This window comes from Aulonocara sp. 'chitande type north' Nkhata Bay, linkage group LG12 (genome assembly GCF_057382095.1).
Source record: "Aulonocara sp. 'chitande type north' Nkhata Bay isolate Kocher_YH1m ecotype deep benthic linkage group LG12, A_spYH_male_GT1.1, whole genome shotgun sequence".
Lineage (NCBI taxonomy): Eukaryota > Metazoa > Chordata > Actinopteri > Cichliformes > Cichlidae > Aulonocara > Aulonocara sp. 'chitande type north' Nkhata Bay.
In genome coordinates this window covers 5,424,018-5,441,545 of record NC_141355.1, presented here as the reverse complement: position 1 = coordinate 5,441,545, position 17,528 = coordinate 5,424,018, and the positions used below count along the sequence as shown (strand labels likewise).

The following is a 17,528-nucleotide window of genomic DNA, read 5'->3' as shown; positions in this document are numbered from 1 at the left end:
AAGATCACATCTAGCAGTACAGTGCAACCTGAAGAAAGTGTGCACCATACATCAAGTCAAACATCTCGGGATCCTACATGAGGTCAACATCAAGAGTGTGAAGGAAGGTACTTTCCTGGTGAGCTCTGCCACCGAAGTCCTCCAACTAGACAAACCTTCAGACCTCTCCTGTGTTCTGCTTAAAGTGATCAAAGTCCTACTGAAACATGGAGACATGACACTGGACACTTATGCTGTCTTGCATGATGGCTCTGACTGCACCATGCTACGTTCATCTTCAGCTTAGCAGCTAGGATTAACAGGCACTCCTGAGGACCTTTCCATGAGAACTAGCAAATATTTCATGCCTTCACTACTTAGCGTTTTGATTTAGCTCAACATTCATATCCAGCTACTTTCCTCAAGCAATCTACAGACTTCTCGAGTATTTACGCCTACAAACCTTAGCCAAGTTTCGCAGCTGCACCTTATAAACCCTGCAGAACCTGTGCACTTTGAATCACTAGGGGGGACAGCTGCAAGGGTTGGACACTGCAAGACACAGCAAAGACTCTTGAGTCACAGCTAGAGCTGCAACTGTGCCTCCTGCAGCCCCCTATCTGTTGAGCTTCAGAGGCGTGTTGAAAAACAGTGGCAAGTTGACATTCTACCATAAAAAAGTGAAAAGGAGGTAACAATGTCCAAGGAGGATCAGAAAGCCCTTTAGATACTGTACCGGTATGCCAAACCCTTGTTGAGGAGAAAGGATATGCCATTTTTCCAAGCAACCCAAGAGGCAATATTGCCAAACTATAAGAGTATAGAGAAACATCTAAGCAATGGGTGCTGCAAACAATGCAGAAATTGAAAAACTGGTAAGCTGTGGTGTTGTAGCCAAACTGCAACCGGATGTTACCTCCCAAGAGCAAAGGGAGATGGTAAATACTTCATCACATGGTCCAGCGCAATGGCAAAAATAGAATGGTCTTGAACTGCTCCTTTCATTACAAGGAACTTAATTTGAACAAGACTCTATTGCCTGTCTTGAGTCCTTCCCCGGTTGGAGTGCGCTTCAAGGAGCACAGCATCAGTGATGTAGGGGCATGTTTCACCAGGTGTGCCTACTCTCCAAAGACAAACAATTCTTGAGGTTTCTTTGGTGCATAAACAGAGATGAGCCCCCATCCATACATGGATAGCAGGTCCTTCCATTTGGGAGTACCTGTAGACCATGTTGTGCATCTTTTGCTTTTCAACCTGCTATCAACATGTCGTCCTACACAGCAAACCCACAGAGGATGTAAGGTTTTTAATCCATCAGACAGTGATTCTATGTAGACAATTATCTGAAAAACTGTTTCATCAGTTAAAACTGGGGTGAAGTGCACCAAAGGGTTGGATTTAGTTGTGATCATGTGACCTGTGTGTTTTGAAAGGCATTCTTTTCTATAAGCTTCTGCAGCTTCATAAAGTTTCCGACTTGTGATTTCCATAAGGGAAATTTGGATGCAATCCAACAATAAAAACAAGGCAGACATTAAAAACTGAAGAAAAGAATTTATTGTACACAAAGCTGACAGTTTCAAAACAAAACATATCCAGTTTAAGTCCAGGTTATCTATTCCTATCAGTAAAACACATAAAACAACTAAAAAGTTCAAGGTCAAATTTATTTATATAGCACATTTCCATTGATTACTGTGGATATATTTCATGGAGCCTCTCGACAATGGTGAAGCCCAAACTTAAGAAGAACGACGCGAGCGATGTAGGCCTCGAAGCCTCTTCAGACTCTGGTCTGGTGCGCCCCCCCGCCTGCACTGGAAAAGGATGAATGCAAGCCGTCGAATAAAGCGCTACTAACCGCTATAACTAGCTTACGTTCAGAGATAAATTCCATCAAGTCTGAATTGTGCGCTACACGGGACACTCGCAGATTAGAGATTTCTACCACCATAAGAGGCGAGATATCATCCTTGAACCAGAGCATCCAGGCCTCAATTTCGGACATAAAAAGCGATGTGGCCAGGCATGATAACACTTTAACTGAACTGCAGGCCTGTGCCTCAAACCATTCTGACACCATTGGCACTCTCGAGGCCACTGTGGAGCGTTTGTCTACAGAGTTAAAGAAGTTAGATGAGAAATGTGAAGATCTTGAGGCACGCTCCAGGAGGAATAATGTAAGAATCGTGGGAATACCAGAGGGAACAGAGGGAGTTTGTTTCGCAACTTTTGGCAGAGGCGCTATCTCTCGAGGAGAAGCTACTTATCGATCGAGCACATAGAGTGAATCGCCAACGTCCCAAACAAAGTGATCCTCCTCGGCCCATCATCTTGAGATTGCTCTACTACAGGGGTTGGCAACCCTGGGCACACGTGCCACAGCTGGCACGCGAAGGGTTAAATAATGGCACGACCATAGCTGGACTGGCCAGCGGGCATTTATTTGCCCGGTGGGCCGATGTGATATTTAATTTTTATGGGCCGATGATTTTTTATTTTTATTTTTGTAACGGTATAAACAATGAAAGGTGGTGGATTGGCCAGATGCTGGTCGATGTGTAAAAATAACTCAGGATATACAGGAGGAGGAGAGACCCAAGGCGGTGAACTGAACTTCAGGTAAGAAGTTATGAACTGCAGTCTATCTGGGTCAGATATAATCCAAGTTTAGATGTTGTTTATTTTCGTTGTGCTGACTTTTTACAGTCAGTTACAATCAGTAGCGGTTTTAGATAAGGAGCGACACGGGCAGTTGCCCGGGGCGGCATCGTGGTGGGGGGCGGCATCACGGGCATCGGCAAAAAAAAATAAAAATTCTCGTACTCATGCTGCCCCGACGTCAGCCAGCGCATATTGGGAATGGCACAGGCACCGATCGGTTTTCTATCGCCCATTTGCTGGGAGTAAGGGCGCCCTCCGTTTGCGAGGTGCGCCTGCTGCTTGCGGCGCAGAGAGGAGAGGGCGGGGCGGCGGGGGATTTTCTGACCGGCTGGAGCAGCATCTAATAACCATCTCGCAAAGTAAAACAAAATAAAAACAAACCAACAAACACAAACACACCAGACATCATGATACAGATTTATAATTTGCGCCTGCTCGCTGCTGAAGTCAAAGTAAACTTTATTGTCATCTCCGCTACATACAGTCCAGTATATAGAGAGACGAGACGACAAGGCTCCAGTTACAGCAGTGCAAGTAAACAAACAATATATATAAGAAGAGTAAGAAAACAAATGTACACTTTAGGACCAGGGGTAAAGGGATCAATAACAGTTTAAAATTTATAGTTTGATGATTTAAAGTCTCACACACAAGCCGTCGAAAGGGGAGGGGCCGGCTGCTTCCAAATAGAGCACATTTCATTTATAATGTTGTAAATCCAAGCCCATTATGTGTTCATGATTTGAATCCTGGGTTGTGTGAAATCTCAGAAATGCACCCTAGACAAAGTGAATCTGTGAACTAAGGTGCAGGTGTGTTAGATCATGTTGTGGTGATCCTTGGGTTGGGGGAAGGGTGTTCATATTGGAGTGCAAAATTAAAACCAATGGAAGATGGACAAGAAAAGTTCAAAGCCATCAGGTCCTCAGTTTAGAAAAAAGAGAAAAGAAGAGGAGGAGAAACGAGCAAAAGATGCAGGTAAGCAGATGTGTCATTGAATAATGGCAGGTCATCCTGAAACAATCAGAATCAGAATACTTTATTAATCATAAACAGACAGGAGCTCAGACAGATACTGAGGTAAAAAGAAAACCTGCCTCACAAACTGCTTGTCAGATTAACTTTTACCCTGAGCACATCAGCAGAATTACCCACACTTTATAAGAGCAAAAACATAGCAGGATTAATGAAGCTCAAAATCTTAATATGAAAACTAAATATAAAAACATAATAATAAAAAACATTGGGTGGGGGCTGGGGGGTTAAACTACAAATCAATTGATAGATAACTTAGGGCTGCCCTAAAGTGTACCCTACTTTATCTCCCTTCTGGACTATCCAGTGGGCTAAAATCTACAAAGTAAACATGAATTTGATGAGACTTGAAAATATGAATTGTTTACTATAACCAAAGATTTCTGCAGTCAGTCTCAACCTGCTGGCCTGCTTTTTAGAAAGAATGCAGGTCAAAGAAACAGGCATGGGCTTCACATTTTGACCTGAAAGCTGTTTCCTTGTTTAGTCAATTCTATATGTATCAAAACCCAAAATAAACAAATATTTAGAAGGTCATATTGATTGTAAAAAAATTGAGGCGGATATCAACAGCAATCCCTACGTTTTAAAAAAATTACATTTCTAGTTTTTACAGTGCTATCTCTGCACATTTTTGCATGAAATTTGGGATTTAACTGATCTGATCGTTGCATTATGTTTTCAATATTACAAACTTTTTAGACACATGAGCAAAGCATGAATGATCTATCAGTTAACAGACGAATATAGATTTACCAATGTTGTAGCTACAGCAGTGTCCATAACCTTAAGACCATGCTGTATAACTGACATCACTGACTCTTGGTCTCAGTAACCAGCTGCTTTGCCTTTTTTCCTTTCATCAGACCATGCAGAGATACAGCTGCCCGCCTTTTCCACAGCGTTAACTGTGTTGTAGAATTTTGCTATTTTATGTCCCAGAGCTTCAAGACCATCAACTACATCCTGCAGGGCAAAGAGGAGAGAGACTCAGATGGAACAAGAGAAGTAGAACTTATTAATTTATCATTTAAATACATTGAATAAATTACCTTTTCAAGCTTGGGTTCAGGTTTTACTTCACTTTTAGAGTCTACAAGAACAACAGGCGTAATAATTGCCTCCTTAAGGCTCTTTCCAAACCAAAGGTGGTTCATGAGCGCCTTGGAGAGAAAAAAAAATGAGATGAGAAAGTGATGATTACAGGATAAATTAGGGTGAAGAATCTTGTTGCTATGATGCAAGCTTTAACAGCAAAGACCAGCATCAGTCCACATCAATTTATTTTATTTAATATGTAATGGCACTTTTGTGTGTTTACCATGCATACATACCGAGGCCACAGCCGGTGGAATCGTTTCAGAACCAGACCCTCCAATCACCAGCGTCTTCGACGGAGACTTCAGCACAGAAGGGGCCATATTGGAGGGAGGCCGCTCCCCTGAGAAATACAACAAAGACCTTGAATGACAAAACTAGAAAACAGAAATCAGTCTGTACACACATATCTGTGCATAAATCATTTACACAAATGTTTCATACACGAATCAGTTACTGTATTTTCATGCAGTATTTTCATACCTGAATTTTTTATACTCTACAACAGGGGTGTCAAACTCCAGGCCTCAAGGGCCGGTGTCCTGCAGGTTTTAGATAAGACTCTGGGTGAACACACCTGAATCAAATGATTAGTTCATTACCAGGCTTCTGGAGAACTCCAAGACATGTTGGCTGTATCCCAATTCAGGGTCTGCAGCCTTAAAGTACGCATTTCAAGGCCGATTATGTTAAAGTGAATTGTTAAATGTTTGTCATTTTTATGCTTACCATCTCTACATTGTTTTAACTCTGTGATGAAAGAAATTCTTCTGTCCCCCCTCCCCAGATTCTCGAGGTTCTGGGTGGGGGCTGTAGTGTTTTATCACAGGCACATCCTTGTGAAGGTCTGTTTGATGTTGGTAAACTTCCTCCCCTTTGTATGGCTTCACTTTGTTATCTAGGGTGAACCATGAATTGGGTGTGGGGGAGACTACCCTCTTTATGACCAAGGATGTTGCTCCTGCTTTTATGCTTTTATGACCCTTTTTGGTCAGCAGGAGAACACACACATACAGTGCCTTGTCTTTGTAACCAAGGGGGGTTATGAGGGGAGGTGTTTGTAAACTATTGTTTATTGTGTGAACGTTTTCAATAAAAGGCAGCGAGAGGAGGCCATCATCGGGGTCACTCGTAAGGAGATTCGAAGTGCGTTTCTGAGATACCGACGAGGCCTCCCTTGCAAGTAAATCGATTGATCGCTGTTGCCTTGTTTTTCTTTCACGGGAATAAGTCCTGGATACAGCAGGGTCTGAGTTTAGACCCAACAGATTACGTCACAGCGACGCGACGAAGGCTGTCCCAATTCAAAGGCTGCTCGAAATGCTGCCCTCAAATGCGTCCTTCATTTCCCTGAATTTTAAGGATGTGGCAGTGTAGACTTCGTGGCCCAACATATCCCATAATGCATAGCATGGCGGTGGGTGTCGATAATTTTGCCAAAAAAAAAAAAAAAACGGCGGATGAGGGGCGCCCGAAGAGTAAACTTTAAGTAAGTACTGAATATTATGTCACTTATTTATGTGCAAATGTTTAATAACGAAGAACATTAAACATTACTGTTGGCCACATGTCGGCAAAGTTATGTGACATTAGTGACGTTTGTGCTAACTTGGTTTTAAAGCCTTTACTTTAAAATATACGCCGTTCAATAGCTGAGCTTAATCTTACAGAGAATGATCAAAGCTCATGTAGAAACAAACAAACAAATGAACAAAAAGGTTTCTCCTTCATTCCTGTCAAACAAAGCTGTATGAAACGTTTCCAGCTGTTAGTATCATGGTTGCTAGGCAACCTGGGCAGCGCGACGGAGGCTAGACCGTCCCATTTCACAAGCCTCGCACTTCCGGCCTCAGCGGTCTTTGATTACGCGGCCCTTGTGGACCGTTAAGGCTGCGTACTTTAAGGCTGCAGACCCTGAATTGGGATACAGCCGCTGAGGAGGTAATTTATCTGTGTTTGATCAAGGACACATGTAAAATCTGCAGGACACTGGCCCTCAAAGCCTGGAGTTCGACACCTGTGCTCTACAAACAAGTTTAGAATTGCATCCGCCCATGCTTATCAACAAATGATGAAAGTGCACACACAACAAGTGAGTTATCTCTACTGAATCTGTATCAAACTAAAGTGAAATGTCTTTCAAAGTGCAGCTATTACTGAGACTCTGTCAGTGTGTTAGATTAATGTTTGAATGATGCTATGTCCAAACTGAATTATACAGAACCTTGAACACACTTGAATCAATATTATAGATCTATATATAGATTCATCCATCGATTATCTTCAGCTTATCCTTCTCAGGGTTGCAGGGGTGGTGGAGCCAATCCTAGCTACCGTAGGGCGAGAGGCAGGGTAAACCGAGGTCAGGTCGCTAGCCGGATGCAGCGCTAACACAGAGAGACACTCGCATTCACACCTATGGGCAATTTAGATTCACCAATTAGCCTAACCCTACTAACTGCATGTCTTTGGACTGTGGGAGGATGCTGCAGTACCCAGAGAGAACTCACACAAACATGGGGAGAACATGCAAGCTCCACACAAGTGGGATCAAACTCTGGGCCTTCTTGCTATAAGGCAGGGGTGTCAAACTCAAATACACAGTGGGCCAAAATTCAAAACTGGAACAAAGTCGCGGGCTAACATTAATATTTATTGAAATATATTTATTCCTCCAGATATAAGAATGAATCTTTTCTTATGGACTCAAACACGTTTTGCTGAAAAACTGAATATGGAACAAGCAAAGCTTAATACTAAACAATATATATATTAGCTGTATAATACCAGTAGGCCAGCTCTAATAGTAATTTGGTATGGCTTTGCGGGCCAAATGTAATTAGGCTCCGGGCCAAATTTGGCCCGCGGGCCAGAGTTTGACACCTATGCTATAAGGCAACACCGTGCCAGTGTGCTGTCCTCTATATAATTTTAAATGAATATAAATATCCATATACCGTCAAATCACAATGGTACATTTATATCATAAGGTTAACCCACTTCAGTAGAGAGAAACCCCCAACAATAAGAAGAGCCCCTTATGAGCAAGTACTTGGTGACAGTGTGAAGGAAAAACTTCACACAACAACACGTTGACATGGAAACAGATTTTACTACAGCAGTAGTAAAACTGTGCCTGTTCTTGAACATTCAAACATTTTAGCAGGCTATGGTATTAAACAGAAAATGCAATTTTAGTCCAAATTCACATGATGTGTTTCAGTTTGGCAAAACATCGTGGAAATGATCAACAAGTTTAGTTTTTCCATGATCAACAAAATATGATGCATCACAATGAATTATGAAATGCCATTTTCTCCTCTCATTTCCTCAATGGCACTATTTTGCCATTATTACAAATTACTTAAAGAAATATGTCCTGTCAGGAAAATAATTTCAGGAAAAAAATTAAACTCTTTGTGGTATTAGTTTTGAAATAATCCACCTTCCTCGTCTGATTACTTGTATTTCATAAATAATAAATGTAAAAAGCATCCTACTGATCTCTTACCAGGAGAGAAGCTATCAGCTCTACCACAGAAGTCAGACAGCTGGTTGTTGAGAATGATTCCAGTGCTTGGAGAGAGGACCCCGGAGCCGAATCTGTAAACAAAAAAACTAAATTAACTACAAAGCCAAGACACTCTTTGTAGTATAGAAATAGTCTAAAAATAAGTTCCTCCATAATCTCTTAAATCTTCAGTTTCAAGAAAGAAAAATATCTGATAGCTGGTTTCTAGCAGTGAAACAGAATGATGCAGGTACTGACTCATCGTTGATGCTGCTGGTGACAGACACAGCAGATCCATCTTCAGCCAGCACAGATACATGTGTGGTGCCGATGCTGTCCAGATACAAGTTGATGCCAGGATCACGAGTCTTGTCGCTGCTGATCAAGCTTCGTTTGCTGTCTGCAAAGCTATCCTGTGTCAGTTTCTTTGCCATCTGTGTGAAATACAGAGAATTAATAAAATGAATTAATAAAACTAAATAAATATGCACATTACAGAAAATACATTGCTGTCAAGAAATTTATAAAATTGGAGCCAAATGTTAACAGAATTTTGATCATTGATCCATCACTGATGTAAGATGAATGAATGAATGAATACTAGAGGTTATAATATTGGTTAGTGATCAAGCTCAACATATGACTGCCAAAGATAGAGTCTCTGAAATTCAGTCATCTGTGTGAACTACAGAGTATCTGAAAACATCACATTACACAAAATTATACTTATATTTAAATACTAAGATAATAATAACAATAATATATACATACTAAATTAAAGACAAATATTAAGCCAATTTAGGTTTATGTGCTTTTAAAACTTGTATTTATATGTATATGTTTTAAAAGCTACATCACTGCTCAGAATGATGCTGAAATGAAAATGCTGAGACTCAAAGAAATTCTTACAGCACTCTACTGGTTTTCTACACCCTTAGTGCTTCTATAAGAACTTTAATTGTAAGTAGCAGCCAGGTACTGATAATCAAATGCCCCTGATTGATCATTAACAAAGGTGAACACTTCTGTAAAAGCACTTTGTTAACACATAGTCACAATCTCAACCCAACAAATTAACCTAAAGTCCAACTGTGCAAAACTCAGAGATATTACAAAAAAACCTCAACTCATTATCAGTGTGCATAAACTGACTGTGGTGGGGTGTAGTTTGTGGATGAGCTGCAGGCAAGGGGCGGTTTGTTTTGTGTTTTGTGATGTGGTATTGTTACTTTTAATTGTTTAGTCACTTAAATAGAATCATTCTTTATGCAACAAAGCAGGTGCAAATCTGTAGGATTTTCAGATACTTACTTCATCTGAGCTGAAGTTTGGATCGCTGATATTTGTCTTTAATTCATTGGCAAATTTTAAAGCTTCAATATAACGGTGATAAAACAAAATCTTTTCATCAGTCGTCTTAGGTTCTGAATTCATTTTGTATCCTAAAAATATAAAAACAAAATTATTTTTTGGATTGAAAACATCAATTCTTAGTGTATCACATTTGTAAAGATTGATAAGGATCATTTTCCTATATGAATCAAACTCTACATGCTAGAAGCAACAATCAGGAACCTTTCATGATGTTGAGGATGAGGCTGAGGATGGCTCCTCCTGCAGGGGGCGGAGGGAAGTACAGTTTATACTCTCCCAAAGAAATATTCCACGCATCAGTCACTTTAGCTTCATACAATTCCAAGTCCTCCCGTGTAAGTTTTCCTCCTGAGCAAGAACAGTGAAACAAATGATTCTGCTGAGCAAAAATGAACACAATGCATTTCATAATCAAGACTTTGAATGGATCGAGACAGATCACAGTGTAGCCTGTGAGGGATCATGTTACAGTTTTCCAAAACCAATAGATTTTTGTAATTTGTAATTAGATCATTGTGCCTGGCAGACATAGAAAACGGTCAGAAAGAGAGCAGGATGAAACCCGTCTGATAATACCTGCATCCTGAATGTCACTGATTAAATTCTTTGCTATTGTTCCGTTGTAAAACACATCTGGTCCCTCGTTTGCGATCATCTCCAAAGTGTCAGCCAGTTTCTCAAATTTCACAGTATCACCGGTCTTAAGCAGGTTCCCATTTTTATCTAAATATAACTCCCTAAAAGACAAAGACAGTGAAATAAAGCTGAAACATTCATTGTTTGCTCTTTGTATTTTTGAAATCACATTGTGGGTGTATTTCATACCGTATTGACGTATTATTAATGCGTGGGATGTGTTGACCTTGGTAGTAAGGAATAGGGAATCCTTCTCTGGCTAATTTGATGGTCGGCTGAAAGAGGTCGGCCCACGGCAACTTCCCATAAAGCCGGTGTGCCGCTTCATAACCTCGAATTTCCCCAGGAACCCCAATCCATTTGCTACCTGGTTAGATAGATAATGGATAGTCAGTGCTGGAAAGTCCCACATACATTTGCTCGTGTTTTGAGTAAACTGTAAGGTCCTGACCTTTAAATCTGAGATGATGTCTGTTATAATTTGGTGCTTTGTAAATACTCTATTCTATTCTGCTCCATTTCAGAGGGAAATGTGTGTGTTTGTAACTGATTATGTTAGAGATAACATTTTGCATCTTACAGTTATTTTAAGTTTATTTCACTATATTTACACTATTTCTGGCTCAAAGAAGCATTTAGCATATCTTATATTTACTTTTCTTACTGTTTATGCAGCCTGTGTGCAGGAGTGTAGCACAGAACTCTGGGCCCCATAAATAAATAGTGTCTGTAGCCCCCTTTCTTTCCTTGATTCATCTTTCTCACACATATTCTAATGTCTAATTTCTTTATTTTTTAATGTCTGCCACAAGTGAACTGCTCCAACTACTCCCAGTTCTTATTGCTGTCCATCCCATACTCAAATGCTGTCAAAAGACGCTTCTTAACAGAGACTATGCTGATTCTACATATGGATCCACAGCTTCCCTTCAAAGTCAACACACTATAGACAATCAGGGAGTAATGCATGAAGGTCATTTGTACTCTGCTGACAGGAACATATGGGACAGGGACATGTGCATCCACAGCAGCCTGTGTCTCTGGCCCCACTTTAGCATCTCACAACATTTCCAGCTTCACCTCCACAGACAGATAATCTGCCAGGGAACGAGTGGAGATTAGCCAAATTAGAAACAATGACTGATAAAGATGGACTTGTGAGGAGAGTTAAGATTGGTCTTGGGGAGGAATTTACATTAATTGAAGACCAGAAAATGGGAAAGATGGGACAGCATTCTGGCAAGCTGTCTATTGTTGAACAGCCCATTCAGTAACTGATCTTGCTCTTAGAAGCTGTTTAATGCGACGATTATATCTATATCTGGCCACAACCAGGCTCTACCACAGGTCGACTGGGTCTACCTTTTTTTTCCCTGTTAGTCAGCATGTTATCCTCAGTAGCCTTTTTTCCTTTATTGATTTTATTGACAGCTTTTTGTCTACATGAGGTGCAGGAACAGTCTGCAGAACAAGGGAAATCATACTTCTTACTCCTCTCAAAGGGAACAAGGTGGGATTTTACATCTTTTAGAAGCTTCTCAAATGTGATCATCAGCAGAGATCTCATTCCATCTGATTTAACTGATTTATTTATTCCATATCACTGGTTTATTTCCCAATTCTCTCACCACCCAAAGAGATTGAGCTGTAAGAGAAATCAGTCTGTTAAACTACAAAAAAAATCTGTGAAAAGAAAATGTTTTTGTTCTTCTGCTTCTTTTATCTGGAAATACAACCTAATCCTGGTCCAGATTGCAAATGCTTGAGTACTCCTTGTGATTTTAAAGCTTGAACGGGTCTTGGTATCACTCATTTAAATGTCAGAAGTCTTCTTCCCAAACTTGATTTCATCAAAATTTGGATGAAAGAGTTATATACTGATATTCTTACATTATCAGCAAAGTGGCTTACAAAATCGGTTACTGACAAAGACATTGCAATAACGCGCTATAATCTTTTCCGTTGCGACCGCACCAGAAAGGGTGGCGGTGTTGCAATTTACGTAAAAAACAAATTCCATGTTACTGTCCAATCATCAGTATCTGTTTGTAAACAGTTTGAACTTCTTGCCCTCAAGCTCTAACTTTTGAAGGGCTATTTTATTACCATTGTGGGCTGTTATAGACCCCCCTCAGCTAGTAGTGAGGCTTTAGTTTCACTTAGTGAAAAACGATCTACTTTAGATTTTAATGAAATTGTGCTGGCTGGAGATTTCAACTGGGACTGGTTGTCTTAGGGTTAGGGTTAATTAATCTAAACTCGCTTTGTGAAACCGAAAACCCAGAGTTTTCGTTAACTCAGGGTATACTTACTCAGAGTTTGCACTAAACCGGCTTCCTGAAATAGGGCCCAGGGCTCGTCGGGGGAGCTACTTAGGAGAATGTTGGAGCTCCCACTGGCGTGGGATCATTGAGTTATCGTACCAAGTTAGTGTGTGTCAGTATATGTCAGTGCTGTTCGTATATACCTGCCGAGGGTTAGTGTTGACGGCTGCTTCTATGGTTTCCCTGCAGGAGGAAGAGTGGTCCAGAAAGGCAGCACGCACGGGGTGTGCGGAAACACAACAGCAGGGAGCACGAACACAGACGTCGGAGGGAAGCATGCACACGGGGTTCAAGGGAGCAACGGGGAGTTATTGTGTTTACAGCTTTTCACTGTAAATAAAGAGCACTGTTTGCATCGCAGAGTCTGCGTTTTGGGTCCTCCTTTCCCCACATCCCCACGGTCTGCCAGCCAGACCATGACATCAGCTCTCCAGTCTACTCAAAAAAAGGGATGCCAGAAAAACCAAATCTGAAGCGGACTGGCTGATTTTTAGACAGCTCAGAAACCGTTCAACTTCCTTAATTTAAAAGGCCAAATCAGAATTCTATCTTTCAAAAACTACTAAACATCTGAACGATCCTAAGAAATTCTGGAAAATAATAAAATCTTCTTATGGAGACATAACTACAAATGAGATGCCAGCCTTTGTCGTAAAAGACTCCTGCACCTTAATGGAGAAATGTGATATTCTAAACTGCTTTAATGAGCTTTTTCATTCTTCAGGATCTCTATTTGAATCTTTATATCCAGATTTAAAACAGCTTAATCAACAGGAGGCTCTCTCTGCAACCACTCAAACTGAATCTTTGGTCCAACCCTTCAGTTTTTCTCCACTAAATGTTTTTGAGGTCCACAGGGCTTTAAATCTGTTGGATCTAAATAAATCTGCAGGACCAGATCAACTTGATCCTTATTGTCTTAAGTTGGCTGCAGATTTTATAGCAGAACCACTAACTTACATTTTTAATCTTAGCCTCTCGAAAGTGAGATCCCTGTAATACAGAAATCTGCCTGTGTTCTCCCTTTGCTGAAAAGAGGTGATCCTTCAGATGTTAATAACTACAGGCCCATATCGAAATTGTGTGTTCTAGCAAAAGTTCTAGATTCAGAGTTTAGCTGTTCATTAGTGAACAACTGAAAGACTTTTTTGACAAAAATTCAGTTCTTTCCAACATCAGTCAGGATTCAGAAAACAACACAGCACACTAACTGCTGCTATTTAAGTGGTTAATGACATCATTGATTCAATGGACTGCAAACTTCCTCTTTTCTCCCAGTATCCAAGTATCCAAAGAAGTTCCACAGGGCTCCATATTAGAGCCATTGTTCTTTTCTCTTTACATAAACAACCTTTGTGATAATTTGTCAAATGCTGCATTTCATCTTTATGCAGATGATACAATTATCTATTGTTCATCTCCTTCACCAACCCTGCAATTTCTGCAGTCTGCCTTTGATGTTTTTCAGTCCCATTTAACCCAACTTAAGTTGGTGTTAAATCGATAGAAATACAAGTTCGTGTTATCCTCAAATGGCAAAGAGTTGTTAGCTACATCTCCTAAGATTACAACAATTCAAGGAACTGAAATTGAAATGGTCACATCTTACAAGTATCTAGGGATCATTATAAATCAGAATTTGTCATTTAAAACTCAAATTCAAAGGCTTGTGTCGAAGTTAAAACTAAAACTAAGTTTCTTTTTTAGAAATCAATCCTGTTTCTCCCTCCAAATGAGAAAACACTTGATTCATGCAACTTCTTTACCTTTAATGGATTTTGGTGACCTGCTTTTTATTTTTTAATGCATCTGCTCACTACCTAAAGAGGTTGGATACTGTGTACCATTGTGCTTTACTTTTTATTACTGGTTATGGAAATTGTGTACATCATTGTTCTTTGTATGCTGCTGCTAAATGTCCATCTTTCCATATTTGTAGACTCTCCCATTGGTTGATGTTTATCTATAAACCTCTCCTTGGGCTGGTTCCATCTTATTTATGTGTTTATATGTGTAAAAACCACAACCAATACAGCCTTCATTCGCACAATATCATACAATTGATTGGCCCAAAAATCAGAACAGAATTGGAGAAAAAGGCTTTTAATTACGCTGCCCCTGCTTCCTGGAATAATCTGCAGGAGGAACTGAAATGATCAGAATTGGTTACCTTGGGGGAGTTTAAGTCTGTCTTAAAGGAACGAGAGAATAACTCTTTTACTCAGTGTCATTGTATTTAATGTCGCTCTTAATTAGATCTGTTATTGTATATTTCTCACATGTTTGTACGGGATATTGTATTTTTTTAAATGTTATATACTTATGTGGTACGTCTATTTTGACTTTTGTTGCCATGATGCCATGGCTCTCTTGGAAATGAAATTTTTAATCTCAATGAGATTTTTTACCTGGATAAAATAAAGGACTAATACTGTATGAAGACCTTATGTGTGGACATTCTCTGCAGACTCGATTAGAGTCTATTAGAGTTGGCTGTACCACAGTCACCTTTCATTATTCTCTGGGCTGCAATTGCTTATTAATCCTTTTTTGTCTTTTAACAAATGCATTTAATAAAGGCATTTTAATATTGGAAATTCCCCTAGGTGGCGGTGTTGCATTTTAAACATAAACATGTTGAATGGGCCAAAGCTCATTCAACAAGGACTGAGGCAAAGTGGAGAACTGTTCTAATGTCAGACAAATCAATTTTTTTTTTAAGAAAATGTGGATCCTGCATTCTGGGCTAAAGAGTAAAGGGCTTTAACGTTGTTAAGTGCTGCTGTTTTTGCAGCTTGTTATCAACACTCAATTCAAAACCTCTGAAGGTATGTAATTATTTTACTGCCTATAGAATTGGCTGCTTGCACATCTGGCAATGCACCAGTGCTGAAAGGTGTACACAGGCAACTTGTGCTGCCATCGAGTTGACATCTATTTCAGCAAGACCACGCTAAACCGCATGCTGCATCTATTACAATAGCATGGCTTCACAGAAGAAGTACCTGGGTGTTAAAATGGCCTGCCTGCAGTTCAAACCTTTGACCAAGAAAAAACACATCGAGTGCATCATGAAATGACATATATGACAAAAAGGACCCAGGACTGTGGAGCAGCTATCCTTTGGCAAACAAAAATGTGGGTTTTTTGACCCAGTATTTGAATTTCTCTGGTCTTGTTATATATTTCTTTGAAGAGGTATAAGATCATTTAGGTTTTTGTTGCTGACTTTATTATTATTATTTTTTTCCAATAATTATTATTTTCAATAATTAAATAAGAATAGTTGTGCACTCTTTAGTGTATTAGAGTCTTGACTTTAATTCAGTAGATGAGGTTAGAGGTGAGGAGGAGGATGACATTTTAACAAGACACCAATCATGCTGTCTCTTTCCTCCGCTTCTTTGATGACAAGAACCCTCTCAGGTGATAAAACAAAGGTATGATCCTTCATATCTTGAGTTTGACTTGCAGATTAAGGTGCAGAATTTAAAATATATCTCTACAGATAACTGACTACACCTTTAAAACCTTTGTGTTACATCTTGTGTATCATTTGGAGAAAGACCTGTTAAGACCAGTTTGGAGAAAAACCTGACTACTTCAATCTCTCTGGTTGTTTCTGAAACTAAGGAGCATGTATTTCATGGTGTTTATGCTAGATTATTCTGATAGTGTCATATACGACACCGACTCATTGTCTTTAATATCTGCTGACAGCCAAACCCTCTGTAGTGGTTTGCTTTATCTTTTTTCTTTTCTTTTTATAGTATCCCAGTTTTGCTTTTTTGAGGAAAGCTGAATGAGGAATGACTCACAGTGTGCATTAGCAGTGACCTGTACAGAATAAATTAGCTGTGTCATAAAGGTGAGTCCAAGAGCAGATTAGACTAAAACCTTATAAATATTAGCATTATGCCAGATAAACAGCCCACCGTGCGGCCACTCCACGGTCCACTCTGTGGTGTTAGGACACGACTTAAGCAGGTCAGAGGTCACGTTGCTGGGGACAGTCTCTCTGGAGGTGATGATTTTCACTTTACCTTTGAAAAGATGACATATTACTACATTAATCCACAGCAGAGCTGAGCAAAGAGTAGCGAGGGTGTCTTGTTACCGGAGCTGTCCATCACAGTGAATATGACCCCGCCTCCAATCCCCATGCACTGTGGGTTCATGATGGAGGTGCACAGCAGCGCAGCAATGGCAGCATCTACTGCAGAGCCATTTTTCTGAAGAATGTCCCTGAAAGAGTTCATCGTTATCACTTTAGTGTTATTGTTATCATGTGTGCACAATTAATTTAATTTTAATCTTCATCAAAATTGTAATGTCCCACAATTAAATTGTCATGACAGAACAAAAAGAACATGCATACTCTCTGTCATATGGACCTGCATGAATAAACTTTCTGAATCCTTTATCATCCGCAACTGAAAATAGTTGTGGATGATTACTATACCTTTCTAATCTGACGTTGTTGTCCCTGGCTCTCTTTCTCTCTCTCTCCCTCCTGCTCTGTTCCTGTGCTACTGCCAGTGTAACTACCGCCCCTCCCCCCTCATCCCAGCGCAAAGCTCAAATGCGGAATGAAGCAAAAAAAAAGTGCAAGAGGGAGAGAGGGTGAGAGAAAGAAAAAGGTGGCCATGTCATTATGTCATTAGTTTTTCTTCTTTTATACCCTTTCTTGCCAGCCACGCTGTGGAGTACTTGGACTCGTGTGATGGAGCATTGTCCTGCATGAAAATCATGTTTTTCTTGAAGGATGCAGACTTCTTCCTGTACCACTGCTTGAAGAAGGTGTCTTCCAGAAACTGGCAGTAGGACTGGGAGGCTCGCGATAAGGAGCCGGCTTGCGTCGTTCACGTCAAAGACCCGGCTCTAAGAGCCATTTCGTTCACAAC

General features: G+C 40.2%; 1 protein-coding gene across 1 annotated transcript; it reads right to left on the bottom strand.

Moving 5' to 3' along the window:
- Positions 1–2,330: 2,330 nt before the first annotated feature.
- LOC147316768 (glutathione hydrolase 5 proenzyme-like) lies at positions 2,331–16,842 on the bottom strand. Its single transcript, XM_086313331.1, has 11 exons — positions 16,742–16,842; positions 16,560–16,667; positions 10,490–10,667; positions 10,241–10,401; positions 9,866–10,012; positions 9,602–9,732; positions 8,549–8,724; positions 8,291–8,382; positions 5,016–5,122; positions 4,734–4,844; positions 2,331–4,647 (listed from the first exon to the last, which is right to left on the bottom strand). Exons 1-11 carry the CDS (start codon positions 16,800–16,802, stop codon positions 4,510–4,512), a joined length of 1,410 nt encoding a protein of 469 aa, XP_086169457.1. The 5' UTR covers positions 16,803–16,842; the 3' UTR covers positions 2,331–4,509.
- Positions 16,843–17,528: the final 686 nt, after the last annotated feature.